Consider the following 25,047-nt stretch of genomic DNA (forward strand, 5'->3'; position numbering starts at 1 on the left):
GCGTCCCTGGCGGGCACCTGCGTCCCCACCCCCTCACCCATTCTCACTCTCTCTGGGGCCCTATCTTCCCTTATATGGTGAAGGCAGTTCCTAAGGAGGGGGGGTGGGGACAAAGGTCGCTCTCCTGCAGCCAGCTTGCCACAACTCCCTGAGACCTCCCAGGTGGCAGCTGCCTCCCCCAGACAGGTAAGGCAACCCTGCCGGACACACCAGACGGACACACTCGGACGGGACGGTAGGTGCAGGAGAGGACGGGACAAGGGCCCCGGCTTCTTGCTGGCAGCCTGGGGCTTCCTGTAGCACCTTGGAGCGGACGTGAGGGAGAGGCTTGGCACTCTGGAGCGTCTGGAAAGAGCAGGGAGCCCAGTGTGGCTTCCTGGGCCTCCAAGGAAAGAACCGTACAGGCTCCACTCCAGGCAGCTGCTCTTTCAGACTCGCACCTGCCGTTAGCACCCACCTGACTTCAAGTGTCAACCATCCCGGATTGCCCTGAATGGGGAGATTCTGGAGACACTGGGCTTTTAGATTTAAACCTTGGATACTCCTGGGCAAACTGGGACTAGCTGGTCGCCCTAATCTCATTCTGCCACCCCCTTCCTGCACCTCACCCCATCTTTTTGCATATTTGTTCCTCATATGAAATGGTTTCTTTCTTTGTGCGGTCATTCCCCTGACACTCCTGGGGCCTCGGGGCTCCTGGATCCTAGGGTGTGAGCAACAGCCATCAGGAATTGAATGGGCAAAGGCAGAGAGAGGCAGGGGGCTGGTGAGGCAGGGCCCTTTCGGCCCCAGTCCATGCTCCCCGGCCACCCTAGCATGCCCTTCTGTCCCCAGGTCCAGACCTCTGGCCTTACGAGCCACTGTGGCCCCATTCATCTGAAATGGGGAGGAAAAGAAGTGGGAGCCAAGTCCAGACCAGGGTCTTGGGATGTACTGACCACCCCTTCCCAGAAAGCCTGCAAAGACATTCTCAGGGCTTCGAGAGACAGAGTCTGTAGGATGGGATGCTGGGTTGTGTCCTCTCTCCCTGCTCTCGTGGGCCTGGGGAAGCAGGAGGGTGTCCTGGGTTTCAGGAACTGCCATACCCCTGTCCAGCTCAGACCCGCATGACTGGGGACTGAGAGCCCGGATGACAGCACCCCGCAGCTCTCTGGAGCCGGAACCCTGAGGACAGGACAGCAATTAGAAAATGAAAGGTGGGACCTGGATGGAGCAGGAGCCCTACATGGTCTCCAACATGGTCCAGGGCTCCAACATGGTCCACCCCTTCCATCCCACAATTTCGTCTTTAAGTTTTATGAATATTTATTGAGCATCTACTATGGGGGCTACGCAGACCACTGTCTAGGTCCTTGACCTCGGAGACCTGGGATTTATAAACAGATCCTTTCATTGCCATGTGGTCAGGGCGCCAAGAGAGGCACAGGTCCAGGATGCTCTGGTGCCCTTGAGGAAGGGCCTCGTCTAGCCTGAGGATTCTGGGAAGGTCTCCTGGAAGAAATGAGACCTAAACTGAGTCTAGAGGAGCAACTAAGTATGAGCCTTGTGAAGACAGGTGGGGAGGCCATTGGGTAAAGGGGAGAACAGGAGCGCAAGGACATGGCGGGAAGGGGGAGAAGCCGCCTGGGGGGCAGAGCATCACTAGAAGGCAGCTGTGAGCAGAGAGGGAGGGGGGTGTGGCAGGGGGCAGATAGGAGAGAGATTCCAGTGGAACAGAAGGGCAGGAGAGGGAGGGGTCCAGGGTGTTGCACACATAGCCGTATCTGGGGTCTGGGAGTAATGGTGCCCTTCCTCAAATTGGGGGCAGAGAATACTGGGGATCAGGAGTGGGGGGGGCAGCCAGAGAACTCAAGCTGAAGGAGAAGGAGGCACACATCCAGGCCTGGGGCCATGCTGTGCGTGTCGTGGGTAGTGAGGAGCCCACATCCCTCCCACCAGGAAGGGAGAGACAGCCTCTCTGGGGAGAGCCCACCAGGGTTGGGGGGGGGGGGGCAGAGGCATCTGCTCTGACCAACATGGATAGGAGCAGGAGCAGGGCAGTATCTGTGGGGATACCCTCTCAGTATGAGTTCACCTCTCAGGGCCATCCCCTTCCCCCCCACCCCCCCAATCCCTGGCCCCGTGGAGGTTCCCCCTCCCCAGTTCAGGCTGCTGGAAGTTCCAAATCTAGGGGGAGGAGCATGCTGGCCTTTTCAAGTCCCTGCTCCCCCAAATGTCCACTCATCTGATGGGCAGGAAGTGTCTCTTCCTGTCTACCCTCCATCCTCTTGCTGTTCACCCCTAAAAATCAGAGCCTGTCTCTAGAGGTCATCTAATTGACCACCTCCCACATCATAGATGAAGAAACAGGGCTCACGTTCATACAGCTAGTGGGTGTCAAAGACAGGGTGTTCCTGTCTCAGAGAAAGGAAGATGTAGGCCAAGGTGGCAAATGAAATAACACAGAAAACATTTTTCTCCTTTGTACCAAAACTGGTCCTACTGACCCAGGTGTCCTGGGAGCCCTGGGGTCTCTGTGGGTTGAGAAATATCTCACAAAGGGGCCATGGCCAACAGGGCATCAGACAGGGCCCAGGCACAATGGGCTCCTAAAGGCACATGGAAGGTGACCCGACATAGCCATGATCTGCCAAAAGGGCCGCTAATCAGAGGCTGGGCAGGGAGACCTTGCCCCAAACTCCAGAATGCCTGGGAGAGAGGTCACCCCTCAGGACTCAGAAGAGGGAGTTTCCCAACAGTAAAATGCCAGGTCATTGTTCCAAGAGGTGATTCAGAGTCAAGGTGCCACGAGAGATTAGATAGCGAGGTTTCAGGCTGACAGCTTGTGAGGCCTGACCCTCTAAGCCACATGACCTTTCATTTATTGTTCATCAGTTCAAGGAGCATTCCTGGAGGGCAAATCTGTGCCAGGCTGGGTGGTAGACTCAGTGGAGAATGGGGGTGGCCTCCAGCCTGATGGGGAGAGGCAGGAAACCAGGGATGAGAATCACTGGGGGCAAGCTGTTCTCTGCCCTCACTCATATCAGAATCTCTGGGAAGTTTTAAAAGCACCCATGCTGTGCTCCCAAAAGTCAGAAAATAAAGTACCCATGCCTGGGCCTGCACCCAGCCTAATTAAATCAGAATCCCTGGGGATAGACCTGAGGAGCAGCAAAGCATTGGTATCATTTAAAAGCTCCCTAGGTGATTCTGATGAGCAGCTGGAGTGGAGAAAAGAGCTACGGGTGAAAATGGAAAGAGCCATAAAAGATACCATAAAAGAAGCTTGGCAAGGGGAGGTTTCTTTCAGTTCAGTGGCTGGAGCCTGGTTCACACTGGAGAGTTCACTCTGTCATTCACTCACTCATCCATCCATCCATCCATCCATCCATCCATCTATCCATCCATCCATGCATCCATCCATCCATCCACTCACTCAGCAAAATGCCTACATGGTTTTAGACGCTGGGGATTTAGTACTGAGCCAACAAACATGGTCCCTCTCCTTGTGGGATCTCCTTGGGCGCCACCAGAACAGTGACTGAGGGGTGGTTGGGGGGAGCCAGGAAGGAACAGGAAGCCGCTGCACAGACTTTTTCTATTGTGGTAAAATACACATAAGATTTACCATTTTAACCACTTTATACAAGTCAGTGGCATTCAGTACATTCACAACATTGTCCAGCCATCACCATGGTCTAGTTCCAGAATTCTTTCATCATCCAGATGGAAACTCTAGTAGGCATCCCCCCTTACCCCTCCCTCCAGCCCCTGACAACCACTGCTCCACTTGCTATGTGTATGGATTGGCCGGTTCTGGATGGTTCATAAAAATGGACTCATCCAGACATGCCCTTTTGTGTGTGGTTCCTTTCACCAAGCGTAATGTATTCAAGGGTCATTTGTGTTGCAATGTGTATTAGCCCTTCATTCCTTTTCATGGCTGAATAATATTCCATTGTGGGGATATAGACCGCCTTTTGTTGATGGACATTTGGACTGTTTGTACCTTTTGGTTATTGTGAGTAGAGCTGCTATGAATTTCAAGTTCCAGTTTTTGTTTGAACACCTGTTTTTTCTTGGGGTACATACCCTTTTGGGCCCTCATGTATTCTTTGCTTTCCTTTTTAAAAATTTTTTTTTAAATTGGGGGTGCCTTGGTGGCTCAGTCAGTTAAACTCGGGTTCAGCTCAGGTCATGATCTCACAGTTCGTGAGTTCAAGCCCCACACTGGGCTCTCTGCTGTCAGCTCAGAGCCTGCTTTGGATCCTTTGTCTCCCTCTCTTTCTGCACCTCCCCAGCTCGTGTTCTCAATCTCAAGAATAAAAATAAACGTTAAAAAAATTTTTTTTTAATTTTTAGTTTAGAGAGAGAGCACAAGCAGGGGAGAGAGGGCAGAGGGAGAGAGAGTGAATGTTAAGCAGGCTCTCTGCTGAGCGTGGAGCCCAACATGGAGATTGATCCCAAGACTCTGGGATCATGACCTAAGCCGAAATCAAGAACTGGACGCTCAACTGACTGAGTCACCCAGGTGCCCCTGCTTTCCTTTTTTTTTTTTTTTTAAGTCCGTATGAATTTTTTCCAGTCAGCATGGCTTTGATAAAAAAAATTCTTAAGAAAAATTGTTTGGGGCTAAATAAAGGGCCTTGAATGGAAAGCTAAAGAGTGAGGGCTTTATTCAGTAGGTAATAGGGAGTCAGGGTAGGGGTTTGAGCAAGAGAGTGACAAGATCAGAGTTGGGTGGGAAGACTGGACGCCGGGCCCTTGGCCAATCAGGGCCCAAGGTGGAGCGCCCACCCCTTCCCTCCCCAAGTTCCTGAGCCCTGGCCTCCTGGTGGTGTTGGGAGCTCTCTGGGGCTGCGCTGGAAGGGCAGCTCCTGAAACCCAGGACACTCCCAGCTCCTCAACCCTTGTTCCCGCGTCTCCCTCCCCTAGGTTCCTCACCATGACCACACTGAGCGCCCAAGTCAAAGGCTCCCTCAACATCACCACCCCAGGGGTGCAGATATGGAGGATCGAGGTGAGGCCTGCCTGGTGTGTGTGTGGGCAAGGGGGGCGGGCAGTCTGCAGGCTGGGATGGATGGAGGGAAGGAGGGAGCCTGAGATTACTCTGTCCTCAAATCCTGCCCTCTGATGTGCGAGCCCCTGCTGCCTGTTCCCAAGGCCACCCTCCTCCTGCTCTAATTCCTCCTCCCATGGTCACATCCCTTCTTCTGGTCCACTTCCTCAGGCCCTCCTCCTGCTGGTTCTCCGCCTCTCCCAGCTCTCCGTGGGGTCAAGGGAGGCGGGGCAGCTGGGGGTTCTGGGTGGTCCGGGGCAGCCCTTCTGAGCTCCTTCCTCTCCCTAGGCCATGAAGATGGTGCCTGTTCCTTCCAGCACCTTCGGCAGCTTCTTCGATGGTGACTGCTACATAGTCCTGGCTGTGAGTGCGGGCGGGTGCCAGAGGGCCCCGAGCAGACAGCAAAGCCCACTGTGGCATTAGGGAGGAAACCTGAGGCTGGGGGCAATAAGGAGGGCTGGCCGGGCTTCACCCCTAGACAGTATTCACTGGGTGGGCCCAAGTGCCCAGCCTTTGGTAGCTCTGCAGGGTCAGAGATATAAGAGGCTCTCCCTGCCCTTGGTCACTGAGCTCCAAGGTGAACATCTTTGAATGTACAGTCTTGGGGACGCTCTGAGCCAGCGGGATGTCACCCGACCTCAGGTGCACATTTCCAGAATCCATAGTCCCCTTCATATTGCCTCCTTGGTTTTTGCCACATCCTGTACGATTAACGCATTTTGATCTTTCCTTACACTGACTCGCTTTTGAAATTTAAATCTATTGATTAAAAACATAACTCTACATCAGTACCATAAGTGGAAAGCGGTGTCCCATGTCACAAGCAGAAAGTAGCTATACAGTTTTTACATAATCATTTCCTATGTACATTTGTACACCCCAATTCATCACCTCATAGACCTGTGATGGTCCATACACATCACTTGGGAAAATGCTGCTATGTGCAACCCACTTATTTCCAAGACCCAGAGGGAAAGCCACTCGCCCGATGTCTCAGCGAGTCTGTGGCAGAGCTGGGGCCATTACTCACGGTTCCTGACCACCAGTGCCGTGCGCTTCCTGGATACCAAGCTCACCTGTGGCCCAGGCCCCTTGTGTGTGACAGACCATGCAAAGCAGGGAGGCGGGGGGAGGGCTGTGGGAGCCCAGGGCCTCGGGCACACCGCACCTCCCCTCTCCCTAGATCCACAAGACGGGCAGCAGTCTGTCCTATGACATCCACTACTGGATCGGCCTGGCCTCGTCCCAGGACGAGCAAGGGGCGGCTGCCATCTACACCACACAGATGGACGACTTCCTCAAGGGCCGGGCCGTCCAGCACCGCGAGATCCAGGGCAACGAGAGTGAGGCCTTCCGAGGCTACTTCAAGCAGGGCCTCGTGTATGGAGGGGTGCACTGCTGGCAGGGAGTGGGGCCTGGGCTGGGGAGGGAGCCTGAGGCTGTCGGGGAGCTTGTGAGGGGGACCCACCATGGGCTTTTGGTGATTTTCGTTCTTTCCACTTCCCCACCCCCATTTCTGCTGCCGCCCTGTCCTTGGTCTTCATCCCTCTGAGTGTCTTTGGCTGCCCTAGGGGCCGTTCGGCAATTAGGTGCACCATGAATTTTCGTAAATCAACCCCTGTTTGAATGTCCTGGAGAGCTCAGTGCCAAAGGAGGCCTTCCAGGGCCTCACGGTCAAGTCTTCCCTCTGGCCAATGGGCAAATAACTGCTCCTCCATTCTCTAAAGCAGGACTTTCCCACTGAAAACCCAGTTATCTAGCTTTTCTTGAAAAGTCTGAAGCTCTGGCCTTTGGGTTTTTCCCATGGAAACACGGTCAAGAGCCATGTTGCTACTGACCAGTAGGATAGACCAGAAGCTCTCCGGTTAGCCACAGTCCCCACCCCTCCCTTTGGTCTTGTTCCTCTTCTTCCCACACTTCTAGCAACAGTCCGCCCCTTTGGCATTTGAGCTGCCACCTCTCCTGTCTTAGTGTCCTTGGGCTGCCCTAACAAAATACCGTAGAGTGAGTAGCTTAAACAACAGAAATTAATGTTCTCACAGTTCTGGAGGTTGGGAAGTCTAAGATCAAGGTGCCAGCTGATTTGGTTGCTGGTGAGAGCCCTCTTCCTGGCTTGCAGACAGCCACCTCCTCACTATGTCCTCGCATGGTGAAGAGAGTGAGCAAGCTCTCTGGTGTCTCTTCCTATGAGGACACCAACCTCATCACGGGGGCCCCACCCTCAGTACCTCATCTAAACTGTATCATGGGGCGCCTGGGTGGCTCAGTCCATTAAGGCTCTGACTTCGGCTCAGGTCATGATATCATGGCTCGTGGGTTCGAGCCCTCTATCGGGTTCTGTGCTGACAGCTCAGAGCCTGGAGCCTGCTTTGGATTCTGTGTCTCCCTCTCTCTCTGCCCTCCCCCACTTGCGCTCTCCCTCCCTCTCTCTCTCTCTCTCTCAAAAATAAGCATTAAACAAAATTAAACTGTATCAAAATCTACTACCTCTCAAAGGCCCCTCTCCAAATACCATCACAGTGGGGTTAAGGCTTCCATACGTGAGTTTGGGAGAGGACACAATTCAGTCCACAGCCTCTCTCCTCTTCCCCTCCACTGTGGTCCCCGTCCTCGGAGTCCCGTTCTGTCCTTCTGCATTTCCACATTACCACACACCCTTCTTAGTGGGCCTCTCAGCAGGGCAGGGAGGCAGTGAGTGAGGCATCTAGGGTGCAAACTGTGGGCTCCTGAGATACCTCGCGCACCTCAGCCTAGTCCCAGGCCCAGCCCTCAGGTGGCCCCAGTGGCAGCGGGCACCCGGGCTCTGTCACACCTCCCAGCCCACTCCCTTGGGTCAGCTCCCTCTCTTCTCAGGATCCAGAAGGGAGGCGTGGCTTCTGGCATGAAGCAAGTAGAGACCAACTCCTACCAGGTCCAGCGGCTGCTGCATGTCAAGGGCAAGAGGAACGTGGTGGCCGGAGAGGTGGGCATCAGCCAGGGCCCTAGCGTGTGGCCTCCTGTCCTCCCTACCCACTCCCCACCCGCCCCCCGCCCCGGGTGCTGGGCAGAGGCCCAGGAGGGGTGAGGCGGGGAAGACATGATGGACTGTGGAAAGTATCTGAGTAGAGGCCACACCTGCCCTCTGGCGCTCCAGGTGGAGGTGTCTTGGAAGAGTTTCAACCGTGGGGATGTTTTTCTCCTGGACCTGGGGAAGCTTATCATCCAGTGGAACGGGCCGGAGAGTAACTGCATGGAAAGACTCAGGGTAAGCCCTGCCCAAGCACCGCCCCGCTCCCCATCCCACCCTGCCCTCACCTGCCCCTGCACACCTGCCCCTCTCCTACCAATTGAACTCGCCAGACCTCTGTCGCCAGTACCGCCCCCCCGCCCCCCCAACCAGCCCAGTCTCCAGGTCTCAGCTGACTGCCCTGGACGGTGTGTTGGAAGGTAGATCTGAGTCTCCTTGCGTATGTGGAGAGGCATGCATGTTGGGATATGGGTGTGTGTGTTCTCATGGCTGATCCACTGAGGTTTAATACATCCCCGCTGTGCGGTAGACCCTGTGCCAAACGTCAGGGAGCCGGTGGTGAAGGAAATGGGCAGAGCACCGCCCTGGGTCTGGCCGTCAAGTGGGGGAGACCGACAGGAAGAGGGTAATTGAGAGGTGAGGGGTGGGGGTGGCGGTGGGGGTTCTGGAAAGACTTCTGAGAGGAGGTGGGTGGGGCCGGAAGAAAGTGGCTGGTGAGGGGTCTGCCAGCAGAGCCAGAGCACAAGATGGGGATTACAGGGAGTCTGGAGAACAGAGACCTTGGAGAAAGTCTCGCTCGCAGGGCATGTTACACGGCCAGAAGGCTGAGTAAGAGGCTCTGGTTTTGTTCTCGGTGCCCAGGAGGCCACCGAAGGTCATTCTGACTTCTGAGTGGAGAAGGGGTGTGGGGGCTGCGGGGACGCACGGCGCCCTGTGGCCATCTGGGTGAGGATGGGAGGAGGCGCCCTGGCCCCTTGGACAGGAAGGGGGGATCCACACACATTATGTGGGTGGCGATGAGGCTGAGGAGAGAGGGGCGTTGCGCTTGAGCGGATGGGGTCCCGTTGCCCGAAATGAGCAAGACCAGGAGCAACAGATTGGGGGAGGAGCTCAAGTTCAGTTTGGGGCATCTTCACATGGGGCTGTCGTGGATAACGTGAGATGACAGCAGGGAGCTGGGCTGGAGACAGAAATACGGCCTCCGCAGTCTGCAGAAGCCCGGGGCCTGGGGCTGAAATGCCGGTACCCAGAGGTACACAGACATGGGGCTGAGGAGGGGGAGCCAGGGTGTGTGTGAGTGTGCGCGCACATGTGGGCACATGAGGAAGTGTGTGCACGTGTGTGTCTCTGCATGAGCACACGTGGACTGTCCACTCTGGGGGTGTGTGTGTCTCCGTGTGAGGACGGTTGTCCCCGTGTGTGTGTGAGCACACGTGAGGCCGTGCGTGCACGTGTGCATGGGTGCACATGCGAGCTCGCTTTGGGGCAAAAAGACCGAGTGCTGTGAGAGCCAGGGCTCAGCTCTCGTCCAAAACTATGAAGTAAAATCACAAGTTTCAAACGCACCCCAAACCCCCTCTTGCCAACGAGAAACCTGCTTTCCCCATGGGGTTCACTTGGTTTCCTCACATGTACCTTAAAAGCTTGGTCCCCCCTGCCCCTGGTCACCAGGGTAAAGGCAGGCAGGCACCTCACCCCTTGGGGCCGTGGCAGGGTGGGCTGGGCTCTCCCGGCATGGTGTGGGGTGGCGGACATGGCCCTGTCCCCCACCAGCCTTCATGGGTCACCGGGGTCTCCCTGCAGGGCATGAACCTGGCCAAGGGGATCCGAGACCAGGAGCGGGGCGGGCGCAGTTACGTGGGCGTGGTGGACGGGGAGAACGAGAAGGAGACCCCGAAGCTGATGGAGATCATGAACCACGTGCTGGGCCAGCGGAGGGAGCTGAAGGCCGCGGTGCCCGATAAGGTGGTGGAGCCGGCACTCAAGGCCGCCCTCAAGTTGTACCAGTGAGTGTCCAGCTGGGCTCTTCGTGGGTGCGGGGGCTCCCTGGGGGCAGGGCACCTGGGTGACAGCTGTGAGAACCCTGCTCGTCTATGCTGTGCCCTTCGTCCTGCAGCGTGTCTAACTCAGAGGGAAAGCTGGTGGTTACAGAAGTTGCCACGAGGCCACTCACCCAAAACCTGCTCAGTCACGAGGTGAGAGGGTCTGGAGACCTCCAGCCCCACCGCCTGTCCCCCTGCACCCAGCCTGCTCTCCCCCCAAGCAGGTGAAGCGCTGGGGGCCTGGGGCTGGCCTGGAGGGAAGGAGTCAGTTTTGTGGCTGAGACTCTAGCCCAGCCCCGCCCGCACCCTCAGGCTCCCACCCTGGGTCTTTCTCTCCCACCTGTAGGACTGTTATATCCTGGACCAGGGGGGCCTGAAGATCTATGTGTGGAAGGGGAAGAACTCCAACACCCAGGAGAAGATGGGGGCCATGAATCAGGCACTGGTGGGCATGGGGATCGGCAGGGGGAAGGGGAGAGAAACAGATATAGCAGGGAGAAAGAAGGGGGATCAGACTGGGCGTCCCACCAGGCAGAGGCCTCCAAAGCTCTGGGCCCAGCTCAGCTGGGGGTGCTGAGGGTCTGCTCTGTAGCCCCCTGCGGGGGTCGCTGCCTGCCACCAGGGGCCCACCAACAGGCAACCTGGGGGCCTCCTCAGGATGTGAGCTCCCACCTCAAGCTCAGTTCAGAGAAAGGAGGGAGAAATGGAAGCTGACCTTTTTACAAGAGGGGATCGGGTCAGCAGGGGGCTGGGGCTAAGTCAGAGTTTGGGGTCATTACTGGGGTTGGAGTCAATAACCCTAGCTGGCTTGGGGTCAGAGTGAGAATGGGGATTGGGCTCAAGGTTGGAGATGGCAGCTAGGGGTGAGGGTCAGAACTGAGGTCTCATTTGGTTTTGGGGTTGAGGCCAGAGCAGGCCTTACTTAGCTTTGGGTCAGCACTGGGACTGGGGTTGGGTTCTAGTTTGCGCTTGGGACCTGGGGTAGGTTTGTGGTTGGGTCTGGTTGGGGTTAGAGCCAGGCTGTCACTTGCATTGGAGGGCTATGGGGGTTCAGAGAGGGACACAGACCCAGCCACCGCTTTCTCTTCCCAGAACTTTATCAAAGCGAAGCAGTACCCCCCGAACACACAGGTGGAGGTGCAGAACGATGGGGCCGAGTCAGCTGTCTTTCAGCAGCTCTTCCAGAAGTGGACGCTACCTAATCAGACGTCAGGCCTGGGCAAAATCCACAATGTGGGCTCCGTGGGTGAGGGCCCGCCCGAGGCAGGGTGGGGCTGGAAGAGCGTCTGCGCCTGCCTCCTGTCCCCCTTCCCAGACACGCCTCTGCCGTGCGCGCTTTTACCCTGGCTCTGGGCTGGGTACATGACTGGGGTGGGGACATGAGGGCACACGGGTAAACTTCGGAGCTGTCACAAAAGGGGAGCTGAGAAGCACCTGTCTCTCCTTTGGAATGGGGTCGAGTCTCTCTGGAAACCAGACGGCTTCAGTCTCTCACCAGACAATAGTTGCTGAAGGCAAGCTCAGTGCCAGGCACCTGTAGGAGGGAAAAAGTGTTGTCCCTCTCCTGGCTCCTCTGGGAGGCCCTGGCGAAGCCGGAGTCTTAGGGGTGGGAGATAGGGTTTCACATTATAACTGCCACTCTCTGGCTCTGTGACCTCTCTGGCCTCGTTTTCCTCACCTGTAAAATGGATCTAAGAATTCTAGCTATCGGGCTTGTTGGGAGGACCTGGGGATCTCAGTTGGTGACGGCCGGTGTCACGATTCCCCCTCCCTCCAGCCAAAGTGGAGCAGGTGAAGTTTGATGCCATGTCCCTGCACATCCAACCTCAGGTGGCCGCCCAGAAGAAGATGGTAGACGACGGCAGTGGGGAGGTGCAGGTATGGTGAGGGTGGAAAGTGGGTGCTGGGGGGTGGTGGTGGGGGCGGAGGAGCCCGTCCTGGACCTCATACCGGCCTGGTGCTGGCCCCAGGTGTGGCGCATTGAGAACCTAGAGCTGGTGCCAGTGGATTCCAAGTGGCTGGGCCACTTCTACGGGGGTGACTGCTACCTGCTGCTCTACACCTACCTCATTGGCGAGAAGCAGCACTACCTGCTCTACATCTGGCAGGTCAGGCCCCACCCCTCCCTGCCCAGAGCACAGCCAGCTCAGTTCCCACCCTGCTCTACCCCTTCCAAGTGGCCATCACCCTTGAGTTGAATACCTCTGGTGATGGGGAACTCACCCGTTTTCCATCCTGGGACTGCTTTGGCTATGAGATCCCAGTGGCACAGAGTACCCCCATATACAACCCTTTCCCCTTCTCTGGGTTCTCAGAGCCTCCAATTTCCATGGCTTCCAGCACATTCCCTTCATCTGGGCTTCTGTGTCCAGATGTGAGTGAGCAGGGAGATGCTTGGGTGCTGGCGGTAGTGCTATGGTAGCCATGCTGTTTCCCCCAGTAAGAAGGAGAGGAGGTCTGGGATTAAGGCCGGGGTTGCAGGGGAACTATGGGTAGGGGGTTGCTGGGAAAGGATAAGGTATGGGGATGAGACCAGAAGAGGTCTGGGGCAGATTGGGTTTGGGCTGTGTCCAGGGTAGGGTTTGGTGGGGAGGACAATTGGGTTTGGGGCCGGGTGAGAAACAGGGATGGAGTTGTTGCTGCAGCCGGAGACGGGGTCAGAATTGGAGCTGACTTCATCCCACCCCTTCCGCGTGCTCGTCCCCAGGGTAGCCAGGCCAGCAAGGATGAAATAGCAGCCTCTGCCTATCAAGCCGTCATCCTGGACCAGAAGTACAACAATGAACCGGTCCAGATCCGGGTCCCGATGGGCAAGGAGCCACCACACCTCATGGCCATCTTCAAGGGACGAATGGTGGTCTACCAGGTGTGGTTGCCGACCTGAGGCACCTGACAGTCCCCGCATTTGTGGTGGGGTGGGCGTCAGGAGATGGGGGAGGGGACCTGGGGGGGGGGGCCGGCCTGGAGGTGAAGGGCAGTCTTCATGGGGGAGGACTGTTTAAGGCCCCATCAGCCATGTGGAACTGGTGATAGAAACAACCACCCAGTACTTTAAGAATACGTAATGAGTATGTGACATGTGCAAGTGCTGTTTCTCTGCCCACCCATCTCCCTGGATCCTCTACATGAGAAAGGCAGTTCTTGTGCCTAGATTAGCCCAAATGATGAGCCTGTCCAAACTGCACTGGTGCCTTCCAACGTAACGGAATAGACACCTCCTGTTTGTTGAGCACCTATGAAGTCTGCGGCCCTCTGCAAAGGGCCAAGGCTGGAGAAGGCCACGCATTACTGTTTACGGTCCTGTTAGGAGAGCAGTGAACTCACAGCCCGAGGCCCTGTGTGCTTAAATGCCAGAAACTCAAGCTGAGTTCACAGGAGAGTGTGAATACAGTAATCTGGGATAGGCAGGGAGTTCACGGTAGAAAGGGGGTTTGGAGGAGCCCTTGACATCAGGGTCGGAGCAAAAGGGCTCAGCAGAGGTAAACTGTAGGGCAGGAGGCACAGCAAAGACAAAGGCCCAGAGGAGGGGACCCACATGGGACAGTGAGAAGCCTGGCGAGCTACATGGGAGGGTTTGGAGAGAGCAGAGCGGGTCTGGAAGGGTAGTTTGCACCTGAGTCATGTGGGGCCTTCAAAGGCTGGGATGAGGAGCTGGTTCTAGTCTGTAAGCAGTGGGGAGCCACTGAGGATTTCTGAGCAGCGGAGTGCCATGACCCAAGCACTGTTTTGGAAAGGCTACTCTGGTGATGGTGCATCAGAGGACCTGGGGGCGGGCAACCGCCACCCCCGCCCCCAGCCTCTCTTGCTCTCTATTTTCTGTGCCCTTCGAGAATCTTCCATTGTCTCTACTAAGTTGCTCCCACCTCTTTCTCTCTGCCGTCTCCCCACACCCTGCAGGGAGGCACCTCCCGAGGCAACAAAGTGGAGTCAGTGGCCTCCACACAGCTGTTCCAGGTCCAGGGAAACAGAGCCGACAACACCAAGGCCTTTGAGGTCCCAGCCCAGGCCAGCTCCCTCAACTCCAATGACGTCTTCATCCTTAAGACCCAGTCTTGCTGCTACCTGTGGTGTGGGAAGGTGCGTGCAGGGCCTAGTGGCCTCCCCTGCTCTTCAAGTGGGTCTTTGGGATACCCCCCACCTCAGGCCGAGTAGGTCCTTCTTGTTAATTTCCTAGTTGGTCTCCTTCCCCTGCAGCTCTGGGTCTGGCCACCCTCACATTTTCTGCCTCTATGTCTGGCTCAGTCTCTCTCATTCTGTTTGTCTCTGGCTACCCCTGGCTGTCTCAGTGTTGGTCTGTCTTTGTGTCCAGGCTCTCTCTCACTATCCCTGTGCCTGTCGCTGCCTCTCCATTTATCTCAGCCTCTTGTATTCCTTTTCCTGCCCTGTAAGGATTGTGCAGACTCCTGTCCCCTCTGCCATTCTTTGGAGTATCAGGCAGAGGAGGGGTGCACATGGGGTCCTGATCCAGGCAGAAGAGCCCTCTCAGATGCAGGAGCTCTGTGCCAGTGAATGTGACACTAGAGATGGTCTCCCCCAACACAGCTGACCCCTCTTTCCCCAGGGCTGTAGCGGGGATGAGCGGGAGATGGCCAAGATGGTTGCTGACATCATCTCCCGGACGGACAAGCAAGTGGTGGTGGAAGGACAGGAGCCGGCCAACTTCTGGATGGCCCTGGGTGGAAAGGCGCCCTATGCCAGCAGCAAGAGGTAACTACAGGGTCCCTCTGCCTCTAGCTCACCTTCTGAGGCTGGAGAGCCTCCCAGCATCTCCATCCCATGGCCCAGAGCCTGCAGCAAGCATGAATTGAGGACTCTGTATACCAGGTCCCCAGGGCTACAAGATGAGTCAAGGGCAGCCCATACCCTCAGAGCCTCTTGAGCAGTGCAGTGTCTGTGTGGGTGTGCCTCGGGCCTGGTGGGAGTGTCTTCGTGGCAAAGGGAGTTCACAGCCATAAGAAACAACTCAATGAGAGGGGCAGGCTTGCCCTTTGGGAAGAAGACGCCAGAGCCCTGACCTTTAGCGCTGACACAGGACCTGGATGCTGAGAAGCCCCAGCTGTACACACTCTGTCAAATGGTTTTTCTAAAGAATACCCATGATCCACCATTCCCCCGTTCAGAAGCAAAAGGGCATATATTGCAGTAGCCGTAGGAGGGCACGGAGGGAAGACGGCAGAAAGAATTTCCCAATGGGCCCATAGAAGAGCCACTGGAATGGATGTCCTAGAAAGGCAGTGGGGATTTCTCCCTCGGAGCACTCTTAGACTCTTGGGAGGAGGGGGGACTTTATGTGTGAGCAGAAAAAAAAAAAAAAAAAAAGAGTATTTTCCTAGAAGTTAGGCTTTCCATGCCAGAGTTCTGTATCCTCTATTCTTCTGTCCCCCTACCTTCTTCTTGGCAACACAATTTTCTCTCCATCCTGCAGATTGCAGGAGGAAACCCTGGCCATCACCCCCCGGCTCTTTGAATGTTCCAACCAGACCGGGTGTTTCCTGGCCACAGAAATCCCTGACTTCAATCAGGATGACTTGGATGAGGATGATGTGTTCCTGCTAGATGTCTGGGACCAGGTAGGACAGAGGCCTGGGGAACCTCCCTTCCCACCATCTCCATCTCCAAAGCCAAGAAATAGTGGACAGGCTCCCTTATAGATTCTTCCTGGGAGTAGTATTATGAACAACAAGAGCCTACGGAAGAAGGAGGCAGGTAGAGAGGAATGTGCCCAATGGGGCTGCAGGGCAGGATGTATTTTCCCAAAGTCCAATTTTTTATTTTTTTTCCACGTGGCATGTCTATAGCTCTGGAGAGGCTGGGAGTCACACATTGGCAGAATATCCCAGTACAGGACATCTGTCCAACCTCTTCATTTCCCACATGCAAAGTCAAGACCAGACGGGGCCTGCCCAAGGTCACTTAGCGCCACTGTTGGTCATCGGAGCCCCTGGGTGAATCGAGGCAGAGCCCTGTGGGCCAGGGAGGACGGGAAGGACCGCCTGAACCCTGGATTCTCCACAGGTCTTCTTCTGGATCGGGAAGCGTGCCAATGAGGACGAGAAGAAAGCCGCAGCCGTCACGGTGCAGGAATACCTCAAGACCCACCCCAGCGGCCGTGACCCCGAGACCCCCATCATTGTGGTGAAGCAGGGATACGAGCCCCCTACCTTCACAGGCTGGTTCCTGGCTTGGGATCCCTTCAAGTGGAGTGTAAGTGGCCAGCCCACCCTGATCATTATAGCCCTTCACATCCTCCTCCAGGTGGCCGCTCGTGGTACACCACAAGGGCAGGGCAGACTCCCAGGCTTTTCTGTTTACTGCGATAGATGAGCAGTGATATATTTGTAAAGGGGTCTGAGGGGGCCTAGAATAAAAAGTAAGGCTGCATAAAACCATTAACCCCCCTGGTGAGGGAGAGGAAAGAAGGCTATCAAAAACCCAGGCTCAGTTCAGTGCTTTGCCTTATGGATCCAATAGCTGAAGGCTGTTGGACATTATTGGTTAGAACCGTACTATTTAAACTTAACTGCAGTTAAACAAAGTTAAACATTCGGTTGCTCACTAGCCACAAGCTAAGTGAGTGCTCTGTAGCCCTATCGGACAGCACAGAAAAAGAACATTTCTATCATCGCAGAAACTTCTCTGAGGCGGTGTTGGTGGATCCGTAAGCCAGGTGAAATGAAACATGTCAGTTCTCAAGGACAGATAAATATCTTCCCGGCACCGAATTCTAAGCAAAATGGGTCATACACGTGGTCCTTACCTGAGGGACAGGGAGTCAGACTTCCACAGGATTCTCCGGAACTGGTCGCACATAGAAGCAGAGGGCAGGTCCTCAAAATGGAAGGTTTTCTGCAGGAAGGAGGAAGGCTAAGGTAGAGAGTGCCAGCCCAGTGGCTTTGGGTGCACTAAAGTGGCAAAACAGATGAGTTTAGGGAACCAGAGCTTAATTTCCTCAAATACATTTCCTCAAATACATTTTTTGAAAGCATTCTTTCAGTGGCTGATGGGCTGAATTTAGTTTTGAGGATAAACAAATCTCAAGGCTGCAAATCTAGATGCCAGAACTTTTTCTTTCTTTCTTTCTTTCTTTCTTTCTTTCTTTCTTTCTTTCTTTCTTTCTTTCTTTCTTTCTTTTTTTATGAGCAGCAGGTGAAAGTTTATGAGAGTATAAGATCAGAAAGTAAGAATAGTAGGAAAGCTCTCTTTACAGAGAGGGGACATTCGAAAGTGAATGCCCTGACTCTAGGCGAGGGTCTTTGTTTTTTTATAAGGTTCTGGTCACCCCCCCCTTCCTTCCCCCTTGTTCCTTCTCAGGTCCTACCCTTATTGGCTGGATAACTCTGCGTTGTCCAGTCCTGATTGGCCCGATTCCATTGTGTGAGGGGTGGTCTATGGCCATATCATTCCTTGTGGGTCTATGTTTTATGGTCTACTCTACTTATTTTTAGTCAGGTCTTTCGTCAAATTCCTGAGGGGAATCTGAGGGGGTGCACGTGGTGTCTGATACACTCTTAAGAGGAAACTTATGCCTGAGGGGGTAGATGCCAGAACTTTTTTTTTTTTTTAATTTTTTTTTTTCAACGTTTATTTATTTTTGGGACAGAGAGAGACAGAGCATGAACGGGGGAGGGGCAGAGAGAGAGGGAGACACAGAATCGGAAACAGGTTCCAGGCTCTGAGCCATCAGCCCAGAGCCTGACTCGGGGCTCGAACTCACGGACCGCGAGATTGTGACCTGGCTGAAGTCGGACGCTTAACCGACTGCGCCACCCAGGCGCCCCAGAACTTCTAAAATTCATATCAGTGTCCTGAGTCAACACCTCTGGCGGCCCTCCCCTTGCCCCAGTCTGGGGGGCTTCTCTCAGGCTCACGCGTGGGCTCACTCCTTCACTCAGCATAACTCCAGTAGGGTGTGCCATTCTTGGTGCCCGGCCCTGGGGATATGGAGACGGGGCTCTTCGTGGAGCTAAGGTCCCTTCTAACTCCCTTTGCTCTTTGGCAGCAGGGTCCCCCCCTGCCCAGGCTCTGGGAGGAGCCCTCCTCCCCACCCCACCCCCGCTCTCCAGGGCCCCCATGTTCCCCAGAGCCTGCAGGGTGTAGGCAGGTTCTCAAGGCTGCATGTGGCTGCTTGCACTGCCTCTGAGTGTGGCCTCCAGCCCCACGTGGGGCTGAGCAGGGCCTCTTCTGACTGTCAGCCCTTTGGGTGCCCATCCTCACCATCCAGCCTCCTTTTTCAGGGTCCCCCCACTCCAGCCCCTGAGCCCCCTCTTCCCCCTTCCCACGCCCAAGCCTTAGACCAACCTTCTTTCAACTCCTGAAGGAAAAAGTTCTTCCATCTTCTCTGCTGAGAACCGGGTCTAACTTGTTATTTACTTTCTGTGCAGAACGCCAAATCCTATGAGGACATGAAGGCGGAGCTTGGAAACTCCAGGGACTGGAGCCAGATTACTGATGTGAGTACGGGGCAGGTGGCCGGATGATGATGGCCAGCCCTGCGGGAGCTGAGAAAGCTCCAGAGAGGACACCAGCATCCTGGGCTTTACTTCCCACCATGAACCGCCACCGCCCCCCCGCCCCCCCCCCCCCCCCCCGGAAGTCCTTGCTGTTCAACTTCAAGGCCTCTGGCTGTTTTTTTTTTCTCCTCCATTTCCTAGGGTATGGTTCCCCCATCTGATCATACATGAATCTGATGGGAGCCGGGAGTGAGGGGCAGGGGCAGCAGATTAGAATGCAGATCCCAAAGTCCCACTCACTGCCTCAAATTCTGGCTTGTGGAATTGGGTTGAGACCCAGGAATATTTGCCCGTTCTAAACAAAGAGCCCAGGTGATTTGATGCAATTAGGCCATGGACTACACTTTGAGAAAGAATGATTTCTCTGCCGTGGTCATCCAGGGATAGCCTTCTCCAGATACAAACTGCAGTCTCTGAGTTAGTTAACAGAAACTCATTTAGCCTGTCGGCCTGGTTGATAAGGAAATCTGAAAGTGAAACCTTTCCTTCAAGAAGTTCCCAGGCTTGCAGGGGAACTGAGTCCAAGCAGACTCTGCAAAAATGTATCCAGAACATGAGAGCAATTCCACAAGCATGCTGGGGTAATCAGATAATGCACCTGGCTCCTTGGCCCCACCCTCAGGCTGAGTACCTTGTGACACTCATTAAGCCCTTCTCGGTGGACTGATGGTGTGCATTGGAAGGCATATATAGGTCAAGGCTAAGTGAATTTACTGATCACAATTTCATAACCGATAAGAGAAAGAGGATCATAAATGTCCAAGGTGGACCTCCATCATGAGAAGCCATGAAGAAGTTTGTAAGTCAAAGAACAAAATAATCATCTCGGACCAATTGGCTTTGGTTGGACACAATCCACCAAGTTTTAGCTCATGGGTCCGATCAAATGTTGTCTTCTTATGAGGAGTGTGTGTGGGTGGTGGGGTCATGGAAGGCTTCAGGAAGGAGGTGCCCTAGTATCAATGTTGACTCCAGAGAGATAAGCAGCCTGGGAGGTAGCCACAAGCCAGCAGAATTAACCGGTGGTTTCCTTTTCTTTCCTAGGAGATCACAAGCCTCAAACCGGATGCGTTCAATGCTAACACCAACCTCATTGTTGGGCCCCTACCCATCTTTCCCCTGGAACAGTTGGTGAACAAGACTGTGGAGGAGCTCCCTGAGGGTGTGGACCCCAGTAGGAAGGAGGTAGGTCAGACTGGAAGAGGAGGATGAAGAGATACGGCTTGCTGATTGCCGGACAACACTAATTGAAGCCCAGATTGTGCCCTGCAGGTGATTAGGTGCTGGGGGGATGCCAGAGAACAAAAACAGACCTGGTCTCTGCCTTCATGTGAGGTGACATCTCAGTGGGGAGAGAGGGCTCAAAGGACCCTGATTACACTGTTATTTCATTTCAGTGATGATAAGTACCACACAGGTGAAGTACAGGTGCCATGAAAAGTATTCCCAAAGGAAACTTATTATAGTCAGAGCAGAGTTCCTTCTGAAAGGTGGACAGGAATTATTCAGGCAAAATGGGTTATTCCTGGAGAAGGGAACAGCATACATGAAGCCCAGAGGCAGGGAATAAGCATAGCATTGGGGTGAAACTGCAAGGTGGCCAGAGTGGCTGTGGTGTGCAGAGCTGGGGAGTGGCAGGCCAGCGGGCCAGGGGCCCAACTGAGCAGTGCCTGCTACGTCACCTTAGGGAATGTGGTGTGTTTTTTTTTGGGGGGGGGGGGAAGAGCGCAAGTGGGGGAGGGGCAGAGAGAGGGGGACAGAGGATCTGAAGTGGGCTCTGTGCCGACAGGCTGACAGCAGTGAGCCCGATGTGGGGCTTGAACTCACGAACTGTGAGACCATGACCTGAGCCGAAGTCGGATGCTCAACCCACTGAGCCACCCAGGTGCCCTGGGAATGTGGTGTCTTTTTAAAAAGTGGACAGGAACCATTATGGCTGAAGCAGGGGAGTAGCAGTTAGATTTATGCTTTTAAAAGATCACTGTAGGGGCACCTGGGTGGCTTAGTCAGTTAAGCATACGTACAACTATTGTTTTCGGCTCAGGTCAGGATCTCATGGTTTGTGAGTTCGATCCCTGCATAGGGTTCTGTGCTATGTCAGCATGGAGCCTGCTTGGAATTCTCTCTCTCTCTCTTTTTCTCTCTCTCTTTCTCAAAATAAAGGATTTATTCTCAAAAAAATTTAAAAAAGAAAGATCACTATAGGGCCACCTGGCTGGCTCCGTTGGTAGAGCATGTGACTCTTGATCTTGGGGTTGTAAATTCGAGCCCCATGTTGAGTGTAGAGATTACTTAAAAATAAAATCTTTAGGGACACCTGGATGGCTCAGTCGGTTAAGTGTCCGACTTTGGCTCAGGCCATGATCTCATGACTCGTGAGTTCAAGCCCCACATCGGGCTCTCTGCTATCAGCTCAGAGCCTGCTTCAGAGCCTCAGTCCTCCTCTCTGCCCCTCCCCCACTCATGTGTGCACGCACGCTCTCTCTCCCTCTCTCTCTTTCAAAAATAAATATTAAAAAAATAAAATAAAACCTTTAAAAAAGAAAAGTGAAGAATGGAAGGTGCAGAAGCAGCATCCCTGGGCAGACTGAGTGTGTGTGGGGGGGGGAGTCTACAATAGGTGGTGGCTGGGGAAGTAAGGGAAGGAAGTGGTTTAGAGAAATATTTAGGAGGTAAAGTCAAGGACACTAGGTAATTACTGGATGGGGGGAGGAATTGTGTCATTTTTCGAGATAAAAAAACAAAACAAAACAAAACCCTGGGTCAGACTGAGCTTAGAGGGGACAAGCATGAATTGGGTGGTAGCCATGCCATTTGAGGCCCCTCCCCACACCCCCACCCCCGCCCCCCCGACATGCGAACAGATGCACGTTTGGTGGGCAGGCAATTCAGAGGAGCACCAGGGAGAGACTCACCAGCGCTCGGTGCCTCTGGTGGCTGCAGCTGTAGGCCCGTGCTGTCACCTGTAGGGAGGGAGTATGGCAAGAAGAACTTGTTAAAAATACATTTCCAATATTTATTCCCACTACAGGAAGATCCAAAAGACATGGCAAATCTAGCTTGATGGGGGTATTGAGAGAAAATGTACTCTGGGTATAATAATAATAAAGTCTTACACATGAATTAAGGACTCTACAGAAGAGAGATGCCTGATTTCTCCAAGAAGTCTGTTAGCGATCTGGGCCTGATATACGTTTAAGTATATTGTTCCCAAAGCATTTGTATCCTGCCCTTCACCTTGGAGACCATGTTCGTGCATTCTCTCCCAGATCTGCCGACCATCCGTGTCCTCACTGTAAGAGTGGGATGACCCTAATATATTTTCTGTAATAGTAATACTACAAATTATTATTTGCCCAGCACCTGGTACATAGAAAGCGCTCTGCAAATGTAACCTGCTATTTTCACTGCCTGCTCTACACCTGAGAAAACTGAAGAGTGGGGAAGTCACTTGCCTTATGTGACTGGCAAAGCTACTTAGTAGCCAAGTCAGAGCAAGAACCAGGTCTTTGGAGCCCTGCTGTTACCCTCGTATCATCATGTGGCACCAAGTGTCTCTAAAAGGAGGGGCAGCCAGTGTTATTGAACGAGGTGATCAATGGGAGGCTGGAGGGATTGCAGGTTTTGAATGGGACAAACAGCATCAAAACAACCCTACCACGGTAGACAGAGTCTACAAAATCTAAGATCCTTTTTAAAAACTCAGTTGTCTGTTGCCGATGTTTTTAATCATGGGAGTAACATACATTCTTGTGGGAGAGCTATAAGTTCATGGTCAAGTGGGGAGAGTAGGAGAGGTCTTGAGGCCTCGCTGGCTGCTCCAAAGTTGGAAGGGGAGCCAGAGACAATGAACAGTGGTGTGGTGGGTCTGGCTGCAGGCAGTAGCAAGAGGATAATCCAAGTGTTTGAGCGCAAGTGAGTAAACCACAGAGAGGCGGATGTGGGTATGGGTGAGGCCAATAATCAGCTGGCAGGACCACAGAGTCCAAGAACAGGACTAGGGAAAGATACAAGGCCACTGGGATGGGCAGTTCCTGCTATCTAGCCTAGGGGTCAGAGTCCAGAAGTCTCCACCAAGCAGCGGAGCCAGCCTGACTGGGGCTGAGAGGGCACCTGCATCCACAGCTGTGAGGGACCTGGAACGGGCGTTTGCTACAAACCAGTTTGGGGTAGGCAGCTCTTCCCCATCCACTGATGCCCAAACCGCCCACCTTTACTCCCTTCCTCCCTGCCTGGGGGAGTGGGCAGTGCTCTCAGGATCCTTGAGGACAGAATGCCCAGGGGTGGGAGGCAAATCTAAAGACAGGTTAGAGAACTGAGGCATCAGACCTACCTGAGCTTGAGGTCCATCTGCGGATGTTTTCCAAGCGGTTCAATTAAGGGCTCTCTGCAGGAGTGGATAAAACACTCTTCTGGGGTGGCAGGGTGGGCTAAGATTGAAAAACAAAAAACAAAAACCTTGCTCTCACCACCCCTCCCCTCTGGGTGCCTGGGGAGCAGAGATGAAGGTTGGGAGATGCTGTCTTATAGCAGCTTCAATTTGGGGTTCTCACATTGAGTGTGACTTGATAGCACTTAGCTTGCCTTAAGCAGCACCACTATTATATTGTATCAGCTGGGAGCAACAGTCATTTCAGGCAATCCCCTCATCTAATGGAGAAAGATACATACTCCAGGCCTAGAAAGGTGTTTCCCAGTCATGATCTCCAAGCTGAGAGTAAAAAGGTAGAATTGTGCTAACCTTCTAGACCCTTCATAGGACTGGAGAATATAGGGTAAGTCATCCAAATGTTTTGTCTCCTGCTCAAATTAGCCAGCTATTTTGTAAGTGCCACGGCTGTACACGCTTGCTCACTTTGCCCATTGGGGTGGGGCGGCTGCCGGGTGAACTTGAACCTGAGCAAGTCAGGGCCCAGGAGGGCAAACCCTCAAGGGCTAGGGGCTTCTGCCAGAAGAGCTGTGCCTCCTGTGGTAAAGACAACTTGGTCTAGATCAGACCCGGGTAGATTCCCTTCTGCAGCTCATCTGCTTCCTCCATGGGCCAGACTCACAGAAAGAAGGGTCCCCTGGCTTAGGTTCACTGCTTAGTGAGACAGATGAACAAGATACTTTCTTAGGGAAACATATGCCCTTTCACATGTAATGTTACTTTCATCCCCATAAAAACATTACAGAGAAGCAAATATTGGCCTTTAAAAAAATTCCCCCATTCTACAGAGAGGAAATCTAAGACGTTCCCCCAAGTTAGCAAATTCCTTAACCAAGCTAAGTCAAATTCTTATTTCAGATCTAGGGTCAAAAGAAAGGAGCTCAATCTACTTCATCTTGAACTCATTCCAAACTCAGGGATCAAACCTCTTGGACCTCAAAATGCCACCTGACTCCTCCCATTTCTTTCTTGGTTCTCCTGACGTTGCCTGTATTTGCTTTTCATGTGATCGCCACCCCACACCCATAAGACTCATCAAAGTAAACCCTGGGGAAGAGTGTGACCTTTGTCCTCTGCTTCCTCTCTCCTTCTAGGAGCACCTGTCCCCCGAGGATTTCACCAAGGCCTTGGGGATGACGCCCACTGCCTTCTCTGCCCTCCCTCAATGGAAGCAACAAAACCTCAAGAAACAAAAAGGCCTGTTTTGAGAAGCAGGGGTAGCTGCTAGCTGGAGGGCAGTACTCTACCCTGCTTGGTTTTTCATGACCGGAATGTGAGTCCTACACTAATTGAGGTGAAATTTTAGTTACCGGTGAGCGGCCTTCTGTGGCACTGCCACCTTTATTGAGTAACCTACCTATTCTTCCAGAATGATACCTCTGTAAAGACACTGTGATCCCAATTTGAGACATGAAGGGGGGGGTCACGTTGTTTCTATCCTCAGGTATTGCATCACTTTTAGTCATCCTGTTCTAGAGCTTTCCCTCCTGAGAAGAGCAGGCACTCCACGGGACATCAGAATTCTGAGGAGCCGTTCCTAGCTTTTCCTCTCTTGTGACACTTTTATCTACAGGAAGTGGGCTGAAGATCTTTCCCAGCGTAATGGCTTTTCCTCTTCACTTTCCTGATTTAGGCGAGACGTTAAAGGGGACTCCTCCTCTGTAGGAGTTGAATGGCCTGGGAAAAGGACCTGTTAGGCAATCTCACAACACTAACGGGTACCCAGTGAGAGCAACATATCCACTGGGTTTTAAATGCAGGCTATTTCACCCCCTTCTTTGGTACTAATAAGGCAAAAGAGCTTAGCAAAGGCCAATGCTGAGTTTACAAACGGTTATCCAGAACCTCTGTAAAGCTTCACCGGCTCCTCAAATGAAAACGAGAACTCTGTGCCAACCACAGCCACTGGTTGGGTTTGCCCTTCCGTTTCCTTTAAGTTGTAATGGGGCTGCACGGAAATCCAAGTCAGAAGGCCAACAGAAAGGGATCTCAGAACCTCAACACGTGATCGGTTAAGAATG

The 25,047-nt window shown here is 53.7% G+C and overlaps 1 protein-coding gene and 1 long non-coding RNA gene across 2 annotated transcripts; one reads left to right on the top strand and one right to left on the bottom strand.

Moving 5' to 3' along the window:
• The first annotated feature begins 4,513 nt into the window (after nt 1–4,513).
• On the top strand, nt 4,514–25,024 carry VIL1 (villin 1). Its single transcript, XM_043577821.1, has 19 exons — nt 4,514–4,999; nt 5,327–5,401; nt 6,222–6,418; nt 7,892–8,000; nt 8,172–8,282; nt 9,849–10,051; nt 10,162–10,240; nt 10,434–10,532; nt 11,180–11,333; nt 11,865–11,965; nt 12,058–12,195; nt 12,795–12,953; nt 13,985–14,164; nt 14,649–14,794; nt 15,513–15,657; nt 16,103–16,291; nt 18,469–18,537; nt 19,642–19,782; nt 24,121–25,024. Exons 1-19 carry the CDS (start codon nt 4,925–4,927, stop codon nt 24,232–24,234), a joined length of 2,484 nt encoding a protein of 827 aa, XP_043433756.1. The 5' UTR covers nt 4,514–4,924; the 3' UTR covers nt 24,235–25,024.
• LOC122481770 lies at nt 11,163–18,482 on the bottom strand. Its single transcript, XR_006296934.1, has 3 exons — nt 18,386–18,482; nt 16,845–16,933; nt 11,163–11,621 (listed from the first exon to the last, which is right to left on the bottom strand). It is a non-coding gene; the product is annotated as an uncharacterized LOC122481770 (long non-coding RNA).
• Nucleotides 25,025–25,047: the final 23 nt, after the last annotated feature.

This window comes from Prionailurus bengalensis, chromosome C1, assembly GCF_016509475.1.
Source record: "Prionailurus bengalensis isolate Pbe53 chromosome C1, Fcat_Pben_1.1_paternal_pri, whole genome shotgun sequence".
NCBI classification, from domain to species: Eukaryota; Metazoa; Chordata; class Mammalia; order Carnivora; family Felidae; genus Prionailurus; species Prionailurus bengalensis.

Bases quoted from the DNA above. Each gene is read 5' to 3' on its own strand.
- VIL1 (XM_043577821.1), top strand. From the start codon at position 4,925: ATGACCACACTGAGCGCCCAAGTCAAAGGCTCCCTCAACATCACCACC. The intron at 18,538-19,641 runs GTGAGTACGGGG...TTTCTTTCCTAG, and splicing joins ACTGGAGCCAGATTACTGAT to GAGATCACAAGCCTCAAACC. The intron at 19,783-24,120 runs GTAGGTCAGACT...CTCTCCTTCTAG, and splicing joins TGGACCCCAGTAGGAAGGAG to GAGCACCTGTCCCCCGAGGA.